This window comes from Siphateles boraxobius, unplaced genomic scaffold, assembly GCF_051911475.1.
Source record: "Siphateles boraxobius isolate OS27281-9 unplaced genomic scaffold, OSU_SipBor_1 41, whole genome shotgun sequence".
Lineage (NCBI taxonomy): Eukaryota > Metazoa > Chordata > Actinopteri > Cypriniformes > Leuciscidae > Siphateles > Siphateles boraxobius.
Window position 1 is genome coordinate 12,807,721 of NW_027509042.1, and position 21,584 is coordinate 12,829,304.

A 21,584-nucleotide genomic window follows, 5' to 3' on the forward strand; every position below is an offset into this window, starting at 1 on the left:
TTATATTATTACCAATCAAAAGTTTGCGATCTGTAAGAACTATATATATATATATATATATATTAAAACATTTTTTTTAAAGAAGTCTCTTAGTAAAACAGTAATATTATTAGATTAAAATAAATGTTTTCTATTTCGATAAAATGTTATTTATTTCTTTGGTGGCAAATCCGAGTTTTCAGTAGCCATTACTCTAGTCTTCAGAAATCAATAATATTTTTGAAATACTATTTTTTTTTTTTTGCAGTAGCAATGTAAAATTCTTTACTGTCACTTTTGAGCAATTTAATGCTGGATAAAAGTATTAATTTAAAAAACAGCAACAAGTTCTTACTGACCCCAAACTATACAGTGCTGTATAACACCATGTGAAAATAAATTTTCTCTCGTCCAGTTTTTAAATCTATCTTCATTTCTTTCATACTCAGGTTGCTTGGGAAACGTTGCAGGAGGAGTTTGCCCGTTTCATGGCAGAATACAAAGGGAAAGATCAGGATGACATCTTTGATAAGCTTAAGGAAGCTGTCAAAGACGAGAGCATCAAACGACACAAGTGGAATGAAAGAGCCATGGACAGCTTGGTAAACATCATGCACAATACCAGAAACACCATAAATTCAATAAAGAATTTATAACCAGAAATAATGTTATTTTGCTAATGCAGCACACAAGGGTTTCTTGAGTGCTGTTAGTAAATGTTACTCATGTATGTGTGGTACAGAGAGTGATTCAACACAACGCTTTGGAGGATCGTTCTATCACAGACAAGCCCCAGTGGGACGCTGCTATTCAGTTCATGGAGGAAACGCTACAGTCTCGTCTTAAAGACAGTATGTCTACCCCTCATAAACACATTTCTTGTCACTCTGTGTACGGAGTGTGTGACTCATCTTCCTGTGTTGCAGCTGAGTCAGTAATAGCAGATATGGTGGGGCCAGACTGGAAGCAGAGGTGGTTGAGCTGGAAAAATCGATCACCAGAGCAGGTTGGACAGAAGAAACTACATATTTGCTTTAAAAAAAAAAAAAAAATATATATATATATATATATATATATATATATATATATAGTTGATCATGGAGCCATAATTAAGTGTCACTGTATTTGTAGGTACTAGTGTAAAAAGAGTGTCAACACAATTTTCTTTCCTAATTGTAGCACATCCGTAATGAAACCAAAAACGAGCTAGAGCGTCTATTGAAGCTGCATGAAGATCACACAGCTTACCTGGCCAATGATGAGGTCACTACAGTACGCAAAAACCTGGAGGGCCGAGGAGTTGAGGTGGACCCTGTACTGGTCAGTTAGACTCTGAGTGAAAATATCTGATTTTATGCCTTTTTTTATACTAATGTGTATATAACTGATTTCTCTCTGTAGATTAAGGACACGTGGCACCAGCTCTATCGACGCCACTTCCTGCAAAAGGCATTATCACATTGTAACCTCTGCCGGCGAGGTTTCTACTATTACCAGAGACACTTTGTAGACTCTGAGGTAGAGAAGATGCCTTTTTTTAGTACAAATTCGGGGGGTTTTTTGGTTTGTTTTTGAGAATTAAATGTTTAATGAGATTAAATTTATTTATATATGCTTATTTTAGTTGTTTTTTTTAGAAGGAATTAATAAAAGGAATTATTATTAATGATCCATAACAAAACAAAAGTCATTTGCACTCATTGTATAACTGAGCTGAATTATCATCATAGCAGTTTTCTCTCTTTTTTGGCCAAAGACTGAAAAGTTTTGGTGTTTCCTTACTTTATAAACTACACGGTTTCTGTAAAATAGCTGTTTTTGTCTTGGTTTCTGTTAAAAGGTTATATTTAGCTAATAGTTTCTCATATTTTTCTGTGTGCCAGCTTGAGTGTAATGATGTAGTTTTGTTCTGGAGGATCCAGAGGATGTTGGCCATCACAGGCAATACTCTTCGACAACAGCTCACTAACACCGAAGGTAAGCTTTCCTGCAAAGTATTCAGTTTTTGTTGTCTCTCATTACTAATTAAACAGGCTTCAGTGAGAGGTAACAGTGACAGACTACTGGTAGCATTTCCATTCCATTTTAAAACAACACAAGCATTTGTGTGTGTGCAGTGCGGCGCTTGGAGAAGAACGTTAAAGAAGTATTAGAGGACTTTGGAGAGGACAACGAGAAGAAAGTCCAGCTGATCACAGGCAGGAGGGTTCAGCTGGCAGAAGACCTCAGTAAGTTTATCCGCATACTTCACTTCATTCGGTCTCTGAAACATCAGCAAGACCGGTCGACCACCAGAGGGCAGTGTTGTTTTGCACTTAAGAGCCCATTCATTTGGTTTATGTGGGTAATTTATCCATTTATCAAATTTCACTCCAGCATCAAATTTCCATTTTTCTTGGTCATTTTTATAAAATGTATGAATATTTCATTTTTTCATGATTACTTTTGATGTTTAGAAACACTCTTCAATGCAACAACAGATTGATTGATTTCTCCCCCCCCCCCATCTGTTTCTAAGCATTTCCTCCCACATTTGAATTCTAAAAGGGCCAAATTTTTTTTAAGGGCCAAAACCATTTGTACTTCACTGTCAGCTGTCAATGTTTGGAATTCCACTGTTTTCAATCCTTTTTGCATTATACCTTCTACCTCATTTTAAATGATATTAGTTCAGAAAAGGGTATGGATAGCTTTCCACACACTCTTCTCTCTCACACTCCCTCTCATTTTTTCCCCCTGTTCCTTCCTCTGTTGAGGCTTGAACCCTTAATGGCCCTTCACAGTGTGGGAGACAGTGTGAGAGAGCTCCTGGCTGCACACTGCCTGCTGTCTGTCATGTCTTCAGCCCTGGTTACTGTTAAACACTCTGTTGATTAAAGCAGCAATTTGTGGAGGCACGACTGACATGCTCAGACTTGATCTCGCGCTGACACACGACTCGCACACACGTAAATCCCAGTGCTGTCATTACTGTGATAACAGAGAGTGAGGTAATGGCCCTGCCGCCCAGGTTAGTGTGTGCTTAAGACACAATGGTCAAACTGCCCATACAGTGTCTTGAGTCATAAAGAGCCACTCTGCCTTCTCTATGAAGTATGTCTTTGTGTATCTAAGAGGCCTCTCTAAATGTTTAGTGGGCACTGTCTCTTTTGACCAGGTTGACTTGGTTAAGTGTCTTTGCAGTGGACCGGAAAAAGCATGACTGCAGTGATTTTATCCCATAACTCAACAAATATCTTCCAAGAATATTTTTAGCTGTCAATAAAGCATTAAAGCTTTCATACAGATGTTTTATATATTCTGACTGTTTTAAGAGACTAAGTCTTTAGGACGCAGTCTTTCAGGACAGAGATGGACCATCTTAAGTTTTCAATCTGCTTTTGTATCTGCCCGAATATAAAGACCAGGATGTTTTTTTTGGTCCCGTGAGCATGTTCTCTAGTCCTAGTAGATGTCTGACCCTCCACTGTTTAAGCCCGATGCTTGGCGTTGGGTAACCCTTGGAGTGGATTCCTGTGCTGTAAAGCATGACGTTGCCTGGTGGATAACCAGCACTTATGGAAAACACAAGCATGACCTCCCAAGAAGTGGCTGTTATGCTAATAAAAGCAAGTCTGGGCATGCATGCATGCATCAGTGCCCTAGCTGTTGCCACTGCACAAAACACATGGTCACTCTATTAAGGTGCAGTCAGTCTTTATGAAAGAGAGAGACGGCTGTAGTGACAGGTCTTAGATTGTTGATAATGGTTGTCATGATATGAAAAACAATGGCTGTGTTTAGTAAAAAGAAACAATTAGGGCTGCCAAAGTCATCATATATGAGATCAATTAAATGTTTAATGGCGTTAGCACATTTACAAAACTTTTTCACTTTGAAAATGCTTACGTTTTTTTTTGAGACTTTGGAGCCTATAGTACGATGGCCCAGTAGTGCAAAACACAGCGAAATTTTAAAAATCAAACATAAGTTCATAGCACAACGAAATTAAGCCACAGCACAACGAAATGAATCCACAACACAATGGAAATTAGCCACAACACAACAGAAATAAGCCACAACACTACGGAAATGCTCCCGACGTCTAGAGGGCACTCGGAGCGCGATGAAGTTAGTTTTCCATGCCGTTGTTCTATAGAGTATGTAACCATTGTATATCAACATAAAATATTACTTCAAAATCACCTACATGAATTATAGCTGCGCATTTATACTCAAGAATGCTTTGACGCACTAGCAGAGCGCATGATCCCTAAGGGAACGTCTGGCAATTCCACCAAGTGGTTAAAACGTATAATTTATTATAATATAATTTGATAAATAAAAATAAAAACCATTTGGTGAATTGCAGAATTCCTGAATTTATTACAGAATTTCACCTGTAATAAGTCAGTCTAGTCACTAGGAACCTACCACAAGCTTTGGGACATGAAAAAAAAAAAAACTTTAGGTGAATTACAGTAGGCCTAATGTTTTTATAAAAAAACAAATTGTCCACTGTGTATACAGGGAGCTATTGGCACAATTTCACCTGTTGTAAGTCAGTCTGGTTTATAGGAACTACAACCCTTGTAACATGATAAAAGAAAAAAGAAACTTTTATTATATTACAGAAATTTCATAGAAAATAATTGTTTACTGTAAATAAACGAAGGGAGGTAATGGGAAAAAGTCACATGTAGTAATTCAGTCTACTACCAATACATTCAAAATTTGGATTTTGAACATGTCTGTTTTTGAGTGTTAAAAGTAATTTTAATTAATACAAATTATACATTTTAACAACTTTGAGGAATTGGCAGACGTTCCATTCATTAAACGTTCCAGTGTATAAATATGCAGCTATAATGAACGTAGGTGATTTTGAATGAATAAATGTCGATACACAATGGTTAGCTACATATTGTTAAAACTAATTGTGGTGTTGATATATTTTTTAGACTGCTGACTCTATAGAACAGTGGCATGGAAAACTAACTTTATCGCGCTCCGAGAGCCCTCTAGTGGTCGGGAGCATTTCTGTTGTGTTGTGGCTTTATTTCGTTGTGTTGTACATTTTCCGTTGTGTTGTGGCTCTTTTCCGTTGTGTTCTGGATTAATTTCGTTGTGTTGTGGCTTAATTTCGTTGTGTTATGAACTTATGTTTGCTTTTTAAATTTCGTTGTGTTGTGCACTACTGGGCCACCGTATGATAGCCTCGTGGTCATCACACACATGTAGCGTAATCACGCTTCGGGCGACAATTGCGCTTTAAAATAAATGCTTTACATCACATTTTAAAGCAAAATATTTTTATATTATTGATTTTCAATAATAGTGCTAAAAAGATTCATGATCAAATGTTTAATCTATTGATAGAACTAGTAACAATACATTGAATTTTGCTGATTAATAGACACATTAAGCATTTGTCTGACTTTATTAATAAACAAAATTGTATGTTTTGAATTTAAGCAGAAACTGTTTCTTATTATAAATAATTTCAGACCCAGCTGTTTTCATGCTGTCGGCATTGTGGTGCGTTTTGTTTGAAGTTTGAAGTGTAAAAGGCTTTTCTATTTGGCATAAGTTTACAGGAATCATAATGGCTTGATCATGTGCAGTATCATATTATATTCAGTTTTTCCATTTTCTTTCACAGTATATATTGTCATTTTTTTGTGTACATGGGTTAAATCAAAAGCATGTTTGTATAGTTTTCAGGCCAGAGGTTTGCCAATATGTGTTAAGTATAAACATGCTACATTGTCTGTTCTGTGTATACACAATTTACGCAGTATGGTGTTTTTGTAAGTGCATTAGTTTTGCCACCCTTTTTGATCCAGTTTTGTGGTTTCTGCCACATCCTGAAGGGATATGCAAAGGACATGAGTTTGGACAGAATCCTGGCTATTCCCAATGCCTTTTCAAATAGCAGGGAGGAATTTGTGGGCCTGTCTGGCCTTGCCGTCTTTCCTGCGTGAGGTGGCATCATGTTCCCAGGGTTCCTGGAGCTTTTGATGTATTTTGATGTGCTGTCTCGGTTTCCTCTCGGAGAGAACAAACGATCTTATTTTGACCACACTCACCCCCTAAATTCTTAAACCGGTTAAACAACAGCGAGATTTTCAATCTGGCCTGGTTTCAGCACCAGTATGCTACTCTCAGAGGATCTCAAATTAATTATGATAACAGCAGAATTTTTTTTTTTATCATCTTCATTGCCATGTATGTTTCCATGAAGAACCCTTAACATTAACCCTTAACCTTTCCATGGAACAAAATGTTCTTTATCAGTGGAAAAAGATTCTTTAGATTTTTAGAATCTTTTTACTGAAAGGTTTTTGGGTAATCCCAAAATGTATCTTCTATGGCTTTGCTGTGAAAAACACCTTTTGGAAACTGGGGCTGACCTTGGGCAAAAGTATCCAAAAGTTTAATAACCCATAGCATACTCTCTCAGTTGGTTCTTGCTAAAGTTCCATCCACTTTGAAGTATCACTTCCTGACCAGCAGTTTTGACAAGAGTCTCTTAGCTGTTTGACTTCTGGAGTGCTTCTTGAGATTTTTTCAAATCAGTGAAGCCCATTACTCATTACGAAGCACTCTGAGCGTTGTGCTTCAGTTCACTTTGATGACGCTTTGCTAGATCCAATCTTAGACTGTATTGAGTTCACAAAATTGGACCTTTTATGCCATTGATATATTCCTGGATGGTGATTTTTAGAAGGTGGAAAAGTGGGGGATTTATTTTGGGTATATGTCTCCGAGCCTCATCTATCCCACGTCGCCCACCTTACAAGACCCAACAGGAAAAGATTCCAGAATCCAGTAGCGGACAGGAGGGTGTTAGGAAGCAGGGGGATTTCAAGCTCCATGCTTTTTAAATCACCTATGAGCTGTTGTTACATGCTCCCTGTTTGCCTTCTTTTTTTTTTTTTTTTGACTGATTGGAAAAACTGACAGTCCCCTTCATAAAGCGAGAGATGTATTGATAGTCTCATGGAACCTGGGGCTGGGCCAGGGGTTGAGTCCGGCTCACACGAGGCCATGAGGGGCTCATACTCCCACAGGTGCAGGGAGCTGAGCTGCTGACCCTGGCCTCACCTGTCTGCCTTTTTGAAGATGAGGAGCTGGGGGAGGACAGGGGCACTTCCCTTAACAAAGAGAAAAAAAATTTAGCCCCTGGGGCAAAGTCTGGTGTTAATAGCGATTTGCCCCTACTTGCAGGCAGGCAGGCAGAGAGCTGCTCTGGTTTCACACTTGGGGATTGTGCATGTGTGAGTGAGAGAGTGGGAATGCGTGGGATTAGATGTGCAAGATGGCTGCATTAAGGCTTGTTACTGTGGCTGCCGCCTGTGGGTGATGTGTCGTGTGCGCGCACGGTGCCAAGGCAGCTGTATGGCACTGTGCCTTTCGCTGGAGCTCTGCCCACATCGCTAATATGCAACTGCAGGCACGTCAGGCGACGGCTTTATGAGTCTTTGATTGACCTAATAGACTCAATTCAATTACAGCAATCCAGGGCGTGCGGGGCTCCCTCTCTTGTCAGCCCGTATGACAGCCGTAGACTTGGCTCTTAGTTGCCGTTTAATTTTTTTTTAATGGTGGAAAATTGATGTGTAAATAGCCAGAGTAATTATTTTTTAAGTACTTACTTTTTATGTTTTTTAAGGGCCTTCAAAATTAGTCTTTGCAACTGACATGGCAACTGAAGTGTGGATGTTTTTTCCCACTATCAGGGCATTACTCTCAGTTTTTATGGGGTGATAGGACATTATTATTGTAAAGAGGAGGGAGGAGGGGAGAGCAGGACAAAAATAGTCTGGGCTCAAACTTGCAACCCTGCAGCAGTACTACAAGTCTACAGACATGTGAAAGTAAACGCGGTTGAAGTTATCTTTTATTTTATTTTTGGAATCCATTACTTTTATGTTTTGCTCTTGGTATCCATTACTTAATTAGTACATCATTTAATTATTATTGTCAATCCAGCCCTGATTGGAGGTTACATCATCTCCACATTTTCACCTCCTGCAAGGATTATACAGAAGTTAATCCAGATCAGTGTTATGCAGGTGCTTAAGAAACGCTGTTATGTTCAGTCTCCCCCTCATCACCTTTGCATCATTTTGTCTCTCTCATGAAAGGATGACATGGAAACCAGTTTAAGTGCTCAATGAAAACCGCTTCTCTGTTTCCTCCTTGTGTTGTGATGTAGGCCTACTGTTGCTGCCCCTGAGCTCTGTATACACAGGGTTTAACTGTGTTTGCATGAGGCGTTAGGTAACCACAGAAGCTGATGTACCACCTCTTTACAGTGTCTTTCACTCTCACTCATTTTGCCCTCTATCTAATCATTCCCTGGACTATATGTTTTTGCCTTTTATTGGATTATCTAGAGCTGGGAATATGAAACATATTGCGCATATGGTGCAACTAAGGTGTGAACTGTTGATCCTGTGAGTGTTATCATCTGTTCGTGATGTTGCCCTGGTAGCTAGATTATAGAGCTTTTCATCAAAAAGCTAAACTAAAGAAATAATCATCTATGACTGTTGAGAATTTTAAGAACCAGTGTTATTTTAGTGTCATTGATATACACAGATTAATACACAGATGTATACACATATACACAGATGTTAATATTTAGAATTTAATTTTTATATTTTCTGTTTTCATTTTAATTTGAACGTTTTAATAATGTTTTTATCCTTTTTAAATGTCAAAAAAGTCTATTTTTTCTTACGTTTTTAGTTTATTTAGTTTTAGTTATTTTAGTACTTCAACTTTGACTAAACAACAATGAGAAATGTTAACTTAACTAGTTAAAGTTTTTTTGTTATATATCTATATATTTTATATTATTTCAAGTAATAACAATTTAACAGGTTAACAATAATAATCCTGTTGTTTGGTCCCCATTAACCTGGTGAATTTATTTTTATTTTTATTTTTTACAAATTATTTACTTAATATTTTTAAAGGGGCCATGAATTGAGATCAAATTTTTCTTGATCTTTTGACTTTTAAGAGGTCATTGCATTATAAAAAAAATATCCTTATAGACCTTATGTAGCCCCGCCCCTTTTCAGTGCTGCACTCGTTGTCTTTTGACTTCCGGTCTGTATTTTCACAGCGATCTTGCATAGGAATGAATGAACTGCTCGTAAAAAAAATTCCCGGTCGACATTTGTTAAGACATCTGCTTTACAATGCTTATGATAAACATTACAATGCTCATGATAACTTTCGTTAACTGTACAATAAGTAAATCCACTTCACCAGCTAATTACTCCTGGACAGCGATGCCATAGAAATATACAGAGCGACCGCAAAAACGGAAGTTCAAAGACAATATTCTAAAGATGACGGCGCCCACGTTTCTCTGGTGCATAAGGTCTATAACATTTCAGAAATCAAAATTTCTTTGTTAGTCCTGTGGTAGATTTTTCCCTAAACCTAACTACGTACCTGGAACCTAATTACCTGGGGCGTCTCCAAATCGACACCCAAGCGTCTCCCGTCGACACTTAATACTTTATACTATAGCTCTGTGTCTCCCAGTCGACAACTGGCTTCGAGTTACTCTAGCTCTGCGTCTCCAAGTCGACAACTGGCTTCGAGTCCTGAATTTCTCACTTCTTGCTTCTCTAACTAACTTGCTTTCCTATCTAACCTGCTGCGCAGTAATAATAAACAAACATACTTCTGCAAATGTCCTTTAAATGCTTTAATCACGGCCGGGAGGGTACTCGAGCAGTTCTCAGAGCATCTCACCCAAGAAGAAGCAAGGCCGTAGGATCTCAGACAAATTCCATTGAGAATCCCACCAGTAAACACGGATACAACAGTTTTTAGAGAATAAGGGTATTGCAAAATAACATGAAATATTACATAATTTCCCCACAATTTGATAGGTTCTTCATAGACAAGCCCTCTTGTTACTAGGTAGCCAAAAGGTTTCAAGTTTAGACCTCTGTCTAGTTTCATTTCCCATATTTGTTATTTATACACTCACACAACTAAAGTCATGAGTTTTCACTAGTTTCGAACAGTACAAATGTTAGAATGTTAGGATTCCTATAAGGGGAAGTCAGGTAAGAGTTTAGTTAGTCATAATATTAGACCCAAATGGGAAGTCAAGTAAAAGTTTATCATAATGTTAGATAATCTAAAGGTCAGATTTTTTGAGTCAGAAACATGATTAGTTCCAAAAGACAGTTTACTTTCTTATCTATTAAAAATCCATCACAGTCCAAAAACAGCTTTTATTGAAACCAAGCTCAGAAAATTACTAGTTTCAGATTTTGTTACATTCTTACGTCAGAGTGCAACAAAAGACCGCCTCTGTAGAAGAAGTACGCCTACTTCTACATCATTGCCTGTTTAGCCCCGCCCACCGATTTACGTATGTCATGTAGTATGTAACAGATGCAAACACAGGATTACTCCAGCAACATAATGATAGAGATGCCTATGAGGATTGCAAGACGTCTTGAAGTGCCAATTTGTGAAAAAAAATATTTGCAATCCGTACCCCTACAAACGAGTTGCTTTGCCCTCCCACCTCCCTCCCATCCCCACTGAATGTGAGCGAATTTATTAATTATAAAGCATATACTCATCAATGTTTCACATTGTTGGCAAATATTTCAACTATGTACGAGATATTTTTCAACATCAGAAGTTTTCAAAACAATTCCACACTTAATAATGGCGGGGATGTTGGAAATTTTTTTAATATGCAAAACTGTTACCCAAGTCAAATAACTGTCATATTGTCAATTGTCATAAGTAACTCCATATAGGACACTTGATGTTCTTTTCCAAGCTGGATTGGGCATGTGGTGGTCTCTTAAACTGGAAACCATGAGTCATTCTTGCTGTTGAACCCTGTATTGACCTGATAACTTGTTTTTATTGATTTATGCAAATGATTGTTCGGTTCACTAAAGACATGTCCAGAAACTGATTTAAACAATGTACTTGTATTGAAAACAAAACCGCATGCTTTAGGATGTCACACATCAATTTCTGGAGAACTATATACACTTGCCTTTCATCTGTGGCCAGCTTCTATGTTTTTCCTCCTTTCACTCCCCCCTCTTCTTTCTCACACGCTCCCACCATATTCCCTGCACCCCGTCGCTCTGATGTGAAAAGCATATTTTTGGCCTGCCCCTCTAGTGACAGAAAGATGATTATGCCTTTCTTTCAGGCTGAGAGGAAACCGCTCCCATCTCTAAAACAGCTGGAGCGAGCCCCCCTTCCCCCCGAAGCTGGCTTGTAGCCCCAGTCTTCCCATGCAAGCCGATAATGGGTCGCCCACTCCCACCAACGTATCCCCGTCACCCCACCCAAGTGCTCTCAGAGGTCCTGCTCTCCACATATAAATCTCTCAACACTCTTCATCCTAGTGAAGGAAGTATTTTCCCACTTCTCTCTTTTACCGTCAACCTACCTCTGAACCTGGGGAAGCGGAAGTTAAATGAGTGGGAAATGGGACGGTACGAATGGTGAAATGGAAATGCAAGATCATCACAAAAAGGACATCTGGGGTTGGAAGGAACAAGTCCCGTTGTCAGTCGGTCTCCTGCAAGGCTGTTCTCAAAGCCTCTGCACACCACACTATACATCTATCTGTCGGATAGTATGTTACGAGGTAATAGGAAAACCATACATTTCCTTCCTCGCTGAGGAAAAACAGAGCACTTGTTGCAATGCCTCACCTTCTGGACCAGTCACGATGACACTGCATGACATAGTGCTGCTCCTTTATCATGTCTTTTCTCAATGAATAGTTAAAAGAACGGATTTACTGAAGCTATAATTTTAGTCCCCGTCATCACTTCAATATATTCTGCAAACCATGGCAACAAAGTGTGTTTTTCTCTTTTAAATCCAGAGTCCTAATATTTAACCCTTAACCTAGAGCACAACATCCATCAGAAAATATGTTGCCCTACCTAATGATCCATTATATCAGGACCTGATGAAAGGCCTCTAGATTTCTGCACACACATTAGCCAGTTAATATGACTGTGATATTCAGACAGATCGTTCCACATAAGTGGAGTTAAAGAGATAGTTCAACCGAAATTAAAATAATTTACTCTCCATCAGTGTTGTTCCAAACCTGTATGACTTTCTGTCTTCTTTGGAACACAAAATTTGATATTTTGATTGTTTTTGGCTTTAAAATTAAAGTCACTGGGTTCCAAAACAACACTGGTCTAAACTGCATGGGCAAAAAACATAGACATTTTGTAGAATGTCTTCTTTTGTGTTCCAAAGAAGAAAAGTGATCTATCCCTTTTATATGCCCATCAGTGGTGTAAGGAATTAGGGGTGGGATGGAAATGCACTGTGACCATCTGCAATTGTGAGTGCAGGTTCAAAGTTGGAACTTTATGCTGACTGACATGCAGTTATGAGATTGTTCTTTCCAGCTAGGGTAACTTTTGGTCTCATATACTCGTAGAGGGACAGCCATCTATTGTCCGGTTGACTGTTTTCTTGCTGTTCCACGTCTTGACTTGCCCCTGTCTTACCTGTGCCAAAGCCCTGTAATTAAATGCTTATTGGAGGCCAGGCTGGAGGGAGGCTGTGAAAGGGTAGGTGAGGAGTTCAGCATACACCTGGGTTGACACAAGGCTGTCTGCACAGCCCTTATAAGCAAGAGTCTCTCATGGAGCCTAAGGGGAAAGTGAAGTCAAAACTCCCATTAGATGCACCATCAGATGTTGTTGGTTGTGTTGAAATGAATGCTACAAAACGTCATTGTTGCTGTAGAGGTTAATTTCCTTTAAAGTCATGCAACGACATCTGCAATACATTTTACTTCAATATAGGTATTGGGAATGATGATTTGTTTTTTTATGTTATGGACAATCATTTATTTATTTTTTGGGTTTTGGTTTAGAATGACTAGGTGTATAAATATTGATGGAATTTTCATTTTTGGGAAAACTATCCCTTAATATATTCAATATCAACCAATTCGGATGAAATTATAATTAACAATCATCTTGCATGTAATGTGATATATTGTCCATTGTAGTCACTGTATCACATTGTGATAATTAGCATAGCTCTATATTATATGGCCTAAAATGTCATTCTAATAAGTGGATCTAAAGGTACTGTAGAAAGACCGTAAAGATGGCTTTTCCATATTTGGACGCGGGGAATGCATGTCAAGAATGTAATTTTTAGCCAGTCATGTCAATGAAAGTTCTGGGAAATCAGCCTACTAGTGACTTATTAGTTGTCTCTTCTCTTTATTCTGTGATGGGGAAAGTGTTTTAACTTCAAGAAATTACGCACTTCATCTGACTGGCTGTTAGATTTCACACACTCAAATAAGCATGTTATCTGAGGTAAGCGGCAACTACCCTCATGTTGAACCCTGAGGTTCTCCACAGCAGAGCTCCGGCATCAGTTCCTCTCCTCCTTGTGACCATATGTTTTAGAGATAACTTGGAGGGCTGATTTCTGCTGTTTTTCATGGTGTTGTTACACCCCAAAATTAACATTCTGTCATCATTTACTCACCTACACACACCCAAAGTTGTTTTTAACCCCATTGACTTTGATTGCATGTAAAAAAAAAAAAAAAAAAAAAAAAAATATATATATATATATATATATATATATATATATATATATATATATATATATATATTATTTTGTGTTCTGCAAAGGAGAGTCAGTCATGCAGGTTTGGAACAACATTTTAGGGTGATCTATCAATTTAAGGACCTCTCTGGGTTTCTGTTTGCCGCTTGAATCTTTTTTTCTTGTCACACAGGTTCACACGTGATGTGACATTGATTTTCTGTAGACCGTCTTCAGCAGTTTTGTTTCCGGGAAGGCATGGTGGGAAACGTGAGCTGCTGAAAAGGCTGTTGCCACATTTTAATTTCTTTGCCATTTTCCCCATTAATGGTCGTGCTACTTGATGGCAAATACCGAAGGCCACCATTTATATCAAAAGGGATTGAGTTTCTCTTCAGCTCCATCTCCTTGGCGGTATCCCGTCCCCTGACTCTCGCTTTTTTCCTAGTCCTTCTGTTCTCCACGGCCACACTGTTTCACAGTCTAATTACAGGTCAATTAAGGGCTTTCTCCAGCCTTCTGCCGCTCCGGCCCAGGAGGCTTAGAGGCCCACAAGAGTGGGAGTGAAAGAGATATCATTTCATGTGGAGATCAGGCGAGAGCCCCTTTCAAAGAAGGGATTGAGGAGGAATCCTGAAAGAGAGAAAGCCACCCCACACCTCCTAAAAAAGGAGGCTGCTGGGACAGGGGCCAAAGGATTATGGGAATATTCATGACCAGATAAAGAGAGAAGACCTATGAATGGATGTGTCCAAAAGCTCATCTCTTAGGTAAACAGGGGTCTAAATGGAGTTTGGACCTGTTCTCGGACTCACAGAAGCAGGGGAAGGAGCAGTTCTCTCTCCTGCTTCACATTTCCGAGGCATTGAAAAGACCGGTCTTGTTTTGGCCTTTTCTTAGCCGTCATTCTGCGTTCCTCCTTGTGGAACAAACAGATGGTGACCAGAAATAAATATCTGTTTCTCACAGTCTTTTCAGACACTTTAAGCCCATATACACACAAGTTCACATCATCCTTAGCTGTTCATTCTTCTTTAAAACTTCATTGGCTGTAAACGTACACGTTTTTGATTTGACAGTTTCCACGGACTTGCGGTTTCCCCCTTGCATCACGTCCTCTTGATTCATTCCATGCCCAGTCTTTTAGAGTCTCTATTTGTGTGCTACAAAGTAGTCTTGGTGTATTACGAACGAAACAAGCCACAAATTCAATTAACAAATAAACAAAAACTTTTAGTATTCAACATCGTATAATTATTAGGGATGCACAAAATATCGGTCCGATATATTGAGCCATTTATCTGGGTTTTATGTTTTTGTTGTAACTTTTTTTTTAAATCTCTATTAGCAGATTTGGATATCTATCTGCCAATATCTGGATATTTAATTGTTACCACTTATTTCAAGATTTAGATTACTTTTTCCTTTAAACCCTGTAAGAGTAATCTTTGCTGTAATCTCTTGAGTAGCGCTGTCCCTTTAAGAGCACATGTTGCTGGGAGATGCTTGATTGTAAATGTTTTAAAAAAAAATAATGTTCTGTACTTTTTTATAATGTGATGCCTAAGTTCATTTGTAGTATGCAAACTATTTATTTATTTATTTATTTATTTTGTATAATATTTTTACATTTGTAATTCATCCATAACATGAAAACAATTTTCTGAATTTTGGTAAATATCTGTGCATCCATAATAAATGCACAGATCTCTATTTTGCAGTGTCATGCTATTAGATCAGGTATCATCAAAACTGTACAGATTGAATACATTTTATGACAAAAATCTTTTCCTGCTGCTTTCCTGCATTCTTCAGGAAAGAACACGGGTGGTTCGAGTTTCATCTCCACACCTGCCGTGTCACCAGGCCCTGTTATATTTTCTAACCTTCACCATTACTCTATGTCCCTAGGCACAAAAAAGATACTCAAAAGTCATGAGATTGCGTATATGTGTTCAAAAGGTGCTGAAGGGTCATGTTTCCATGCTTCAGGATATTTGTGAAAGTTTGTGTGTTTGTACGTGTGAGCACGTGTGCGGTTTTTGTGTGGATCATAGTATTGAATTTCAAACCTTAGAGTTGTCAGATGTCCACAAAGGATGTCTTATTTCTTTCATCCTACACCTCTGAGGAGAATGGGGAATCCCCACACCACAAATACACCTAAAACGGCTGCACAAGCCTCGGATGACAGTATTTCGTTACGGCCACAAACTTGTAGCCCAGTGTCCACTTTAAAGGCCCAGTTAACCTGATGTCACATGAGACCATAGATTGTTTGTTCCCACACTATTGGGCCTCAAATGGTCTTGCATAAATATATAGCATGCATTACAGCTCTGCTCTAAATCCTAAGTATACAATGTAACTGTCACCTTAAAATAGTGTAACCCTTTATTTTAAGGTGTCCTTGTTACATTGTAATTATACATTTAAGTACTGAGCAATATTAAATAACAAAATAGGGTTAGGATTAGAGATGAAACGGTATGAAGATTTCATATCACGATTATAGTGACCAGAATTATCACAATTATGAATATTATAACGTTTTTGTTCAAATGAGATGAAAATGTTCAAAACGAACTAATACATGCACTGAAAAGATTTAATTTTAAACAAAGTTTAATATTTTGGGGAAAAAAACAACAAATACACTATTAACTCTATGCACTTATTTTAAGCATTAACATTAAAGCTGAAGTATGTACCTTTTTTGTGTTCAAAATTTATCAAATGTATATAATGAGTGAGTACATCATGAATCCATTTTCCAAACCGTGTTTTTGTCTTATCTTGAATCACTATGGTACACCTATAATAAGTGTTTATATTCAGACTATTTTAGACCGTCGAACTGCTGCTGAGTAGCCCAGTACGTGTGTGACTCGCAGTTAAACATAAACAGAGCGAAGTATCTCCGGCTACTAAGTTGTTTTTTTGTTGTTTTTTTTTTTAACTTTTCATGAATGAAAGTCTTTCATATTTATAATTTTTATAAATAATTCAATATCTATAATTCAAAAAGATGCTCTATTGGGTTGAGATCTGGTGACTGTGGGGGCCATTTTAGTACAGTGAACTCATTTTCATGTTCAAGAAACCAATTTGAAATGATTTGAGCTTTGTGACATGGTGCATTATCCTGCTGGAAGTAGCCATCAGAGGATGGGTACATGGTGGCCATAAAGGGATGGACATGGTCAGAAGCAATGCTCAGGTAGGCGTGGCATTTAAACGATGCCCAATTGGCACTAAGGGCCTAAAGTGTGCCAAGAAAACATCCCCCACACCATTACACCACCACACCAGCCTGCACAGTGGTAACAAGGCAAGATGGATCCATGTTCTCATTCTGTTTACGCCAAATTCTGACTCTTCCTTTTGAATGTCTCAACAGAAATCGAGACTCATCAGACCAGGCAACATTTTTCCAGTCTTAAACTGTCCAATTTCGGTGAGCTCTTGCAAATTGTGGTCTCTTTTTCCTATTTGTAGTGATGAGTGGTACCCGGTGGGGTCTTCTGCTGTTGTAGCCCATCCGCCTCAAGGTTGTGCGTGTTGTGGCTTCACAAATGCTTTGCTGCATACCTCGGTTGTAACGAGTGGTTATTTCAGTCAAAGTTGCTCTTCTATCAGCTTGAATCAGTCGGCCCTTCCTCTTCTGACCTCTAGCATCAACAAGGCATTTTCGCCCACAGGACTGCCGCATACTGGATGTTTTTCCCCTTTCTCACCATTCTTTGTAAACCCTAGAAATGGTTGTGCGTGAAAATCCCAGTAACTGAGCAAATTGTGAAATACTCAGACCGGCCCGTCTGGCACCAACAACCATACCACGCTCAAAATTGCTTAACTCACCTTTCTTTCCATTCTGACATTCAGTTTGGAGTTCAGGAGATTTTCTTGACCAGGACCACACCCCTAAATGCATTGAAGCAACTGCCATGTGATTGGTTGATTAGATAATTGCATTAATGAGAGATTGAACAGGTGTTCCTAATAATCCTTTAGGTGAGTGTATATAATACATATATTTGTTTTCTCTTAACTTTTGGCCTAAATTGTGAGACCTTAACACCTCTTTGTGAGATTTTCCCATGCAGGAACCAAAATTCTAAATGAGAATGAAATTGAATTACATATTTTTAAGGACATTATCTTGCATAATCTTCATTGCCTTTGCCCCCTCTCTTTCGCATAGTTAAAAGTTGTCACCTATTCCCACTCCTCCTCCATGACTCCCTGAACGGGAAAGGCTTTGAAGTAGCATGTGGAGGTGAGGAGGTGCAATAGAACACCACCTCTTCATCATCTGCTCCTCAACCCCACGCACCTTTGAGTGCTGAACTGTCAGTGGTCACCATCTGCTGTTGGGGCGACAGAGAATATACCCACAGTGGCATTTGACACGATTTGATACTTTATCTGCAAGAAAACCTGCAAAACATTATTATACATCCAAGTCCACTTGAAAGTGCATCCCTGCAATGATGTGGCCAGGTTAGGGTTTTTCCCAGAAGAAGCTTGAACTTGAGAAGATGAGTCAAATTAATTCAGTTCCACACAGGGAGATGGAATGGTAATTCCATGCCATTGAAATGGCATCATTATTATTATGTGGTTTGCTTACATTTGCATTTCTCTTTACAGAAAAAGTACGTGAAATTCAGGAGAAACTTGAAGCTTTCATTGAAGCTCTTCACAAAGAGAAATAGAGAAGTAGGTGGTTTTTAATTTCTACTGCATGGATAAAGAAAACAGTAGAGCGAAAGTGATAGAAATGGTTAATGATGGCATTTATGATTAATAATTGAATTATAATTTATACTTAGTGTAATCAATTTTTGTAATCTATTTTGTCATTTTAATATAAAAAAAATAAAATAAAATGAGTGCTGCCAAAGTAACGAGAAATGCACTAAAAAACATGACATGAGCTATGCCTTCTAATTGGTAGTTCACCCCAAAAATTCAATTCTGTCACCCCATACTCATCCTCTAGTTGTTTCAAACCTGTATGCATTTATTTCTTCTGCTGAACACAACAGAAGATATTTTAAATAACATGGGTAACCAAATAGTTGATGGACCCCATTGACTTCCATATTAGGGGAAGAAATACTTTGGAAGTCAATGGGGGTACATCAACTGTTTAGTTTCTGGCATTCTTAGAAATATCTTCTTTTGTGTTCAGCAGAAGAAAGACGTTTATACAGGTTTGGAACAACTTGAGTAAGTGATGACAGAATTTTCATTTTTGGGTGAACTTTTCTTTTTCATTCACTTGTCATCTCTTCAATGCTTACTCATTGTATTAAGTAATGAAATATTTTAATTTGGTTCTTTTTATATACTGCATGAGATGTAATTATGCAAAATATGTTAGTAATTTATTCACAATGTTAAATAAAACAATGGATTATTAAAAAGCACATGGTGTTATATAGTGTTCACTGTAGTATTAAAGTTTATCATTATTATTATTATTTAAAATGCTAAAATTTATGCTTTTTGCTGGATTTCATGATCTGAGAACTAAATCTTAATATTTTTTCTTATTTCAGGATCATCTTGATTCTGGACAGTCATGCCCTTACAGAAGAAAATGCACTGATTCAATACAACATCTTTTTTCTTTTTGCCCTTAATCAATAACTTTCTTCCCAGCTTCTTGTCTTGTCTGTTTTTAACGCACGTACGTACGCACGCACACACGCACGCACGCACACACTCACACACTCACACACACACACACGCACAAACACACATTTTCCCCTTGCCAACAGTGAAAGTAACTGACCTGAGCTGGAGTCCCTTTACATTTGCTGCATATTTATACACTGTTGGAGAAAAAGCACTTACTCGACTACAGAATGATACACGTCAGAGTGTCATGATTTTTTCTTTCTTCCTCCAGTGCTTAAAAGCCACCAATGTGTTCACCAGATATGTTCTCAGAGAAACCAGTCAGTAAGACATGCACATACATAATCTCCCATCCCTCCTTTCCAATAAATGACTTTGTCCGGGTATCTCTCTTTCCCCTGACTTTCTTTATTATTTAAGGGGATGTTTATGGATAATACAAATGGTAAAATGCATCTGTTATTGATTGGCCTTGAGAAAATATTCAAAAATGTCTTATCACTAACTGCCGCCTTTGTTAATCTTTTGGAGCTGTGCTTTTACAACATTTTGACAAAATATCTCTTACGACATATTCACAGTTAGGGAGGTCACAGTTAAAATTATACGTCTTAACATCTTACCAGTCGACCACCATCTAAATCCTTTGTTATTATTTTGTAGAATTTGATATTAATAGCACAGTAGATCTCATCTGCACCTTGTTATTACCATTTGTTTGTAGTCACACTTAGCTTAGTTTAAAGTTTATACAAGAAACGCAATGAGACTTGGTCTTGAAGAGACAAAACATGGAGACATTACAAAACCAGATTACATAATTCGCTCACACAGATGGATGAAAATGCAATGGCATATCCGGTCCGTTACTTTGGCCCTACACACCATTTCCTTTCACTTTGTTTCTCTGTCTTTTTCTATAATTTACTTTGATGAAAATCATCAGTCATCTTCAGCTTTAGTGTGCTTTTATTCTTTGCTTGCACATTTTATATCTCACTCCTTGCAATTTGTGTGGTCTGATTGGGTTTTATATAAAATCCACTTTAATGTCCTGATCATTTTGAGTGTAAGGGACACCACATCATTGTTCCTGGTTGCTCAAAAATGTAAATGGGTAAATATATATGTACTTGTAAAGTATCCTTAGAGTAAGTTAATTGAAATCATGGATCGGTTGTCACAATGGAAAAATATATGAGTGCGGTGCTTGTAACAGAAAATCTGTCTGTGGATTTGAGAATGTTTCCACGTTTTTGTTGTAGATTGTAATGTTTGCATGTTGTACCCCGACAGATGTGGTTTATTTATTAAATTGGTGTTCAAAGAAAAGTAATAATAAAAGTGAATTTAAAAGTATGTTAAACAGATCTCCATTTAAGATGATATATAGGATGGGCGATATCCAACATGTGCAGAAATTTCCAGCTTTATGAGAATTTTGCTTGCTGTTAAACTTTTATCAGGCATCACAGTGTATGGTTTTTTTTTTTTTTACTGGTTAAATTACACATTTATTGTACTTTGGAAAATATTTATTGAAAGATCCACAGTTTGGCCATTTCCTTGACTCATCTTTCTCTCTGTCCAGTAGTTTTTATGATTAAATACACAGGATAACCAGAATAAACTCAAAATATCTCACTTATTCCAATGCTGTAATTAAGAAAAAGACTGGATCAAAAGTCCTTAGCTGTTCTCAACTGGTGGGCCGCCCAAACAAAAATTTGCACATGGTGCAAGCTATGGCAGTGTTGTGGGTTCGATTCCCAGGGAATGCATTAACAGATCAAAACAAACCCTATTTTGGCGTTTAAAAACTACTGACGGGATTTACTAAAGACACGCAGGGCAAAATTAGCGCTGAAAAGGTGTGGACTGAGTTGTTTTTGCGGCTGACCTTATTGCATATGCATTTGTAGTAGTTTCCCTTTCAGACGCTAAATTTATGGGAGGAGATTATTTAAATGAATCACACAACACGATTTACTTATGTTTGTGCTAGTCAATTTACTGGTATTTGCGGCATTATTTAACACCCAAAAAAGCATGTCTTAACCCATTTCGTGATATGGCTGCAATTGTTGCTGCTAGGAGGAGACGCCGTAGAGAACAGAGCGTGTGGTAGAAGGGAGAAAATATTTTCAACTCATATTAATTTATTTGGAATGCCAGAGGAAGACGTTATCGTTAAACATCGTTTGCCAAGCCATGTTATTTTTAATTTGCTGCAGGAAATAAAATACGAGGAACCCTTAACTACAAGGAGTCACGCAATACCTGGTGCATCAACTTCTTGCCATCCTTCATTTTTTGTTCACTGGCTCTTTTCAACATACTGTGGCTTCTTTAGCTGG

At 38.0% G+C, this 21,584-nt stretch overlaps 1 protein-coding gene across 4 annotated transcripts in view; it reads left to right on the top strand.

Moving 5' to 3' along the window:
* The window catches only part of opa1 (OPA1 mitochondrial dynamin like GTPase), a 38,578-nt gene extending 17,721 nt beyond the window's left edge, over positions 1–20,857 (top strand). For all 4 annotated transcript variants that reach the window (XM_077198484.1, XM_077198487.1, XM_077198488.1 and 1 more), the window contains 9 exons: positions 429–581; positions 722–830; positions 906–985; positions 1,159–1,299; positions 1,381–1,497; positions 1,863–1,956; positions 2,097–2,207; positions 18,232–18,300; positions 19,146–20,857. In XM_077198484.1, coding sequence (XP_077054599.1) covers positions 429–581; positions 722–830; positions 906–985; positions 1,159–1,299; positions 1,381–1,497; positions 1,863–1,956; positions 2,097–2,207; positions 18,232–18,296 — 870 coding nt within the window. In that variant the 3' untranslated portion in view covers positions 18,297–18,300; positions 19,146–20,857. The remainder of the gene's footprint in view (positions 1–428; positions 582–721; positions 831–905; positions 986–1,158; positions 1,300–1,380; positions 1,498–1,862; positions 1,957–2,096; positions 2,208–18,231; positions 18,301–19,145) is intronic.
* Positions 20,858–21,584: the final 727 nt, after the last annotated feature.